Below are 5,337 nucleotides of genomic sequence, written 5' to 3' on the forward strand. Positions count from 1 at the left end.
ATGACAATTATGATTCATTCCCGCTATAGATTTAGAAATAAGAGGAAAGATCCGTACTATTCTATATTCCTTCCTGAGTAGTGGAGGTGTGTGATGTCAACAAGTTAGGAGCATGATTCCAGGGCAGGCAGGCATGCACACATGTGAACTGCCTCGGCTACTTTCGCTGTGCCTGTCTCCCGTTTTCGCGATTCTTTTGGCCTAGTGCCCTCCATAAATCTATGTGTGGATAGATACATGGATACACATATTTATAGCAAGTGGGGGTTGATATGCTTCCTGCTTTTGAAGCTAGTCTGTGCTTTGCTTGGCAATCTCTGGTGGGGCATCATTCATTCCTTGCCCCTCTCAAATACTACTTGAAACTGCAGTGCCAAAGGGACACTGCAATCTACTACTTACTTGGCCGGTCTATCTCTGCCTTTAAAATAGGATGTTGTAGAGTGTTGAGAAAGTTCATGTGCGTCCCCCCTCTGAAATCCAGTACATAAAGTGTGTCCTTATAGCTGAGGTTATTCGATCCAAGCCGTGATCCCGATAAGCATCTCCACTTCGACCTCGTAAGTAGAGTCTATCCCTAGCTCACGGTTTTCAACTCTTTTTCTTGCGTCTACCAAGATAGGCTGCAGTTTTCATGATCAATTATGTGTAGCATCTTCCTTGACAGGATAAGTATGCATGTCCGTCGAACAGTTCGTTAATTTCCCTCCTCTTAGTTTTTCAGCTGCCCTGCTCAACTCTACGTCAGGTGGCAAAAGATTTCCTTTCCACGACAAGATGTCAAGATATCTGAGGCAGTACGAGAAGGAACACATGAAGATGGCCATGCTGAAGCAAGAAGAGACATTCAAACAGCAGGTGATTACGAACTAGATAGATTTCCCAAACGAAGAATTCCACCAGCCAAAACTTCTTAGATTCTTGTATTACAAATTAACCAAGTATATGCTTTCTCAGGTTCAGGAACTGCACCGGCTGTACCGAGTTCAGCAGCTACTGATGACTGGAATGTCAAATGCAGCGCACAGCGTCAGATATAAACCTGACGGTGAGCGGCAAGCACGGGGGATCGAGGCTGGCTCAAGCAGGTCATGGGACTCGGAGAGGAAGAAAGGTCCACCTCCCACAGTTATCGAAGAGGGCGACCTAGATCTCACGCTGGCGATCGGAAGCTTGGTAGAGATGAAGAGCACGAAAAAGGATACGTCGTCAAGCTTAGATTCCAGGACGAGCATTTCTTCGTCCTCCACGGATTCCGGTAGCACGGACTGCAGGGTGCTGCCTCCTCATCCATCTCAGCTTGGGTCGTCGGTGGTTAAGGCTACTGCTGTGAACGTCGGCCAGCATATCGAGCAAGAAGGGGTAAAGCAGCCTCCTTGGCTTCACCAGTGTCTGAATTTGGCACGATAAGATTTCCAAGATTTCACTTGCTGTATCTCTCTTTCTCTCTCTCTTCTCCCGTCTTTTTTTCTTGCGATGAACATGTCATTCATGTATCTATTTACGGCCCATTTTGATTAGCAAGGTATGAAAGGAGAAAACTGCTCATTATTTTCTCACTTAGTGTCTCCAACTTATTTCTCCGCAAGTACTATCCATAAACTATCACGACTTCCTCTTCGAGGGAAACTATCACGACAATTTTTTAAGGGAAAATATCACGACATTTGTATTCGCTCCTCCATCTCTCATGTTTCATGTCGCAGCAAATTGTTCTCGCAAAAAAAAAAATGGCAACACATGTCAGGTGCACGCTTGTGATGCAAGCGATGCACCGGATATGAGAATTACATGTTAAAAGACCGCACGCTCATGCTCAATCACATATTCCATGGCATGGAAATAAGTGGGGTGGGCCTGTAGATATTGTACGGCAGCCGATAGTCCAGTCTTAATGAAGTCTAGAAATAAACTGGCATGGAACTATAACATGCCTCTACTGTATCACCAAATTTAAATCTAAATTTGAGTCAAAACTTGAGAAATAAAAACAAAAAATCAGCTATCATAATGTTAATATTGTCAATTGAAAGCCCACTTTCAAATAACTACTTCTCGTTTCACGATTTAACATTTCTATATGTATAATAAATTTCTTTCACTCATTTTTATAACTTTTGCATAAACTTCCTAACTTCCGTGCCTTGGGTACGCTCTCTTGATGGAGGAGGGGACGGTAACGACATCTCCATCACACAACGAGGAAGCCTAGAACGCTCTTTGGAAGCTAGAAGTGGTTGCCGAAGTTTGTGTCGTATGGTGGCGAGTTTTCATAGTGATCTTGTCTGTAGCAGCTACATTGGTGGCATACATGTCACACCTTTGGAAGATGTGAAATATGCAAGGCAATGTATGAGACAAGGTTTCACGCATTGATCCAGTGATCATGCATACATCGTTCTGTCGGGCGGTGAATGACATTCTAGAAATCAAATTGCCACACCTCCATCCAAAAACCTGTGATGCAAACATCACTTGCGGGGGAATTTGTTTGGTAATGCTTGAGAAATTCCTTCCCAAGAATCGTTGTGGCTGAGACGAGTGACTGACAGGCCAAAGTGGCCCAACTAGTTCCAACCGGATGTTTCCCTTGAGCTTGTAGCATTGTTGCACTAAAAACAAAATCGCTAGCATGGCTTCTTTTGCTTTAGTGTGAAAAGAAGGCTAGCTTTAGCGAACATGATGTTTTTCTTCTTGATTTAATTTTATTATGGTTGACGTTTAAACCACAGATATGTGCCCATTCCACCATAACTTTTGTTCAAAATTTCTATTTTCCTTATTTTAAATTTTGTAACCTTATCACTCCATCTTCTCTAAAAAAATTTATAGTTGTAGTTATCATCTGTAACACAAGCGGTAAAACTGAACCAAAATTCTGCTTTTGCTTATAGCCGGATGTGGATTGACGGGGCTGAAAATTTGTTCCGCTTAGTAATTATTTTATTCCACATGTGGTTGTGATTTGTATCATAGGCATTATAGTTCTACTCTACTTAATTCAAAATTATGTTCCACTTGTAGTCATAATTTGTTTCCTGGACACTAAATTTTGTTCCACTTGGTCCCATATATTGTTCCTTGTGTAGTTGTGATTTGTTCATGGATTCTAAGTCCACATTTTATACAGCCCGCCTTAGGGTCATCAACACCTGAAGCGTTACAATAGATGCCAAGTCGTCATTGACCTCAAAGATGAACTCAATTCTCTCTATGAGATGCTTTACTACCCATGTGAATGGTATACTACTTTACCCAAATACTTATTGCGCATTTAGGTTTGAGCATAGTGACTTGGGGTCTGCATGGCAATGCCCATGGTTGATGGACTTGAGTTTCTAGGAAGAAGGTGCACTTGCGAATTCGTTGGCTGACAATTAGTATACCAGAATAAACCATACTTCCTGATTGTCTATTCTTAATTGATTGATGATGATTACAAAGTTGTTGTGATTGCTATGGTGTTCTATATTCTAGATTGGCTATCCCTCCTGGCGACCCCTCCTAGCCTTTATATAGGAGGCTAGGTCTCAGGTATCGTTTCCGGGTTGGTTACATGTTGGAGATGAACTCTATGATTATCTATCTTGGGCCTCTCCTTATTTCACGCGTTAGGAAAATGGGCCTTGAGCGCTTCATAGTTGCCAACTCACCTTGGGCTTCTTGGTCCTTAGCAAGCCATCAGGGTGGGCCTCCTGTTGCGCCCGCATGAGGTATGTCAATTATGGGCACCCAAAGGGTCATGTCCACATCAGTAGCCCCCGAGTGTCTAGTCGAGTTGTAGACTTGGGTAGGGACTCCGACTGTCGGATCATATTTGTCGTTGCACTCGACAATTATGTCAGGTGAAGTCACTGACCCAAAAGAGAATTAGGTCAATGCCATGTAGTCGTAGTCGATAATTATGTTAGGTGAAGCAACTAACCTAGAAGTGCATGCATCAGGTCAATATCTTGCATGTTTTGTTACGTTTAAAAGTCATAGGGATGATGGTCTAACTACCGGGTGCTCTAAATGGATCGGAAATAATTAATTGCTCTTGGGCATAAAAATGTCAACCTACTCAATCTCGAGTCCCCAGAACCAAACCGGGTATATGTTGGGGTAGTTCGACTCGTGCCGCGGGGGCTTTATCAAGTCAAACTCCAGCCTAAGAATGGGTAATGATACCTTCGATCTAGATTACAGATGTAGTATAGATGCTTTTTTCCTAGATAACCTAGGTTTGCCGAACCTTGGGAACCACTTGATGATAAGGAACATCTACAAAACTTGCTAAATTCGTTTTATCTTTATCTTACATTTACCAGATATTTCCAGATTACTTTGTATCTAGAGTTGTGTTGATGGATGAAGATAGGCCAGGGTTAAAGTTTCACCTGCAGTTATGCATACATAAGGGCTAAAAATAAAGTTAAGCACATTCATATATTGATGATCTAACATAGATATGATTTTTGAGCAACACATCCAGTAAATATTATAGCTCATGCGAGCCATAAGGATATCATGTAGACTCCTTGTCCAACTATTATACCGAAAAGCATTGGGCTATCAATGATTATGAAGTAAAATATGGACCAGAATATTAAAATGATGATGTAAATGTTATTCCTAAGTGGATCACTAAACGAATATTGTACTCCCCTTGTTGTCACTTGGTTTCGTTCGTAGACACCGTTTAACTACACATCCGACCTCGAACCTTGATTAATCCCCGGGGTCTTGTGTACCTTACAAGTCTTTGGATTGAGCTAAGAGACAATGATACAAATCTCGTATGAATCACCACACACTATTCCCATGTGATTAGATGCACATAATTTCTGCCTCAACACGCAGCCCGTGAGGAGTACTTACTCATAATAACAAGTTCAATGAAAGAAAACATTGTAGAATTACTTAGATCATAGCAAATATTATTACAAGGTTGCCAATCGTGAGGAGATCCCAATTACAATCTGTGGCTATGAGATAGAGATGGGGATGATGCACAACGGTGGAGGTGAAGCGATGGATCTTCCCCGGGTGTGTTTCTGATGCAATCTGAGAATGGCGGCCCTCTGTGCGGCGACTAGTCTTGAAATATATGGGTCCTTCACAAAAGTTGCTCGGTTTGACCAGGCGAAGTCGGTGCCGGGTGGTACGAGCGGGCAGTACCTATGAGCCTCGCCCGTACCGGTGCTCGTTAAAACCACTGAATACAACTCTTTGACCCTAGTTGACTTGTGAGTATTGGGAACTCATGATTCTTCCTTTTTTCCCAAATTTCTCCATAAAAACATGATTTCATGTATCACACAATTTAAAACAAGAATTTACACATCTTTGTAATAG

The 5,337-nt window shown here is 42.1% G+C and overlaps 1 protein-coding gene across 2 annotated transcripts; it reads left to right on the forward strand.

Annotated features, from left to right (window-relative positions):
* The first annotated feature begins 318 nt into the window (after positions 1-318).
* LOC124698390 lies at positions 319-1,459 on the forward strand. Of its 2 annotated transcripts, none has more exons than XM_047230869.1 (3): positions 319-560; positions 717-858; positions 958-1,459. In XM_047230869.1, the coding sequence occupies exons 2-3, from the start codon at positions 778-780 to the stop codon at positions 1,408-1,410; spliced, it is 534 nt and encodes a 177-aa protein (XP_047086825.1). In that variant the 5' UTR covers positions 319-560; positions 717-777; the 3' UTR covers positions 1,411-1,459. The 2 variants fall into 2 exon arrangements, with proteins under 2 accessions (XP_047086825.1, XP_047086826.1); XM_047230870.1 differs by having other exon boundaries at positions 725-858.
* Positions 1,460-5,337: the final 3,878 nt, after the last annotated feature.

Source organism: Lolium rigidum, chromosome 3 (genome assembly GCF_022539505.1).
Source record: "Lolium rigidum isolate FL_2022 chromosome 3, APGP_CSIRO_Lrig_0.1, whole genome shotgun sequence".
NCBI classification, from domain to species: Eukaryota; Viridiplantae; Streptophyta; class Magnoliopsida; order Poales; family Poaceae; genus Lolium; species Lolium rigidum.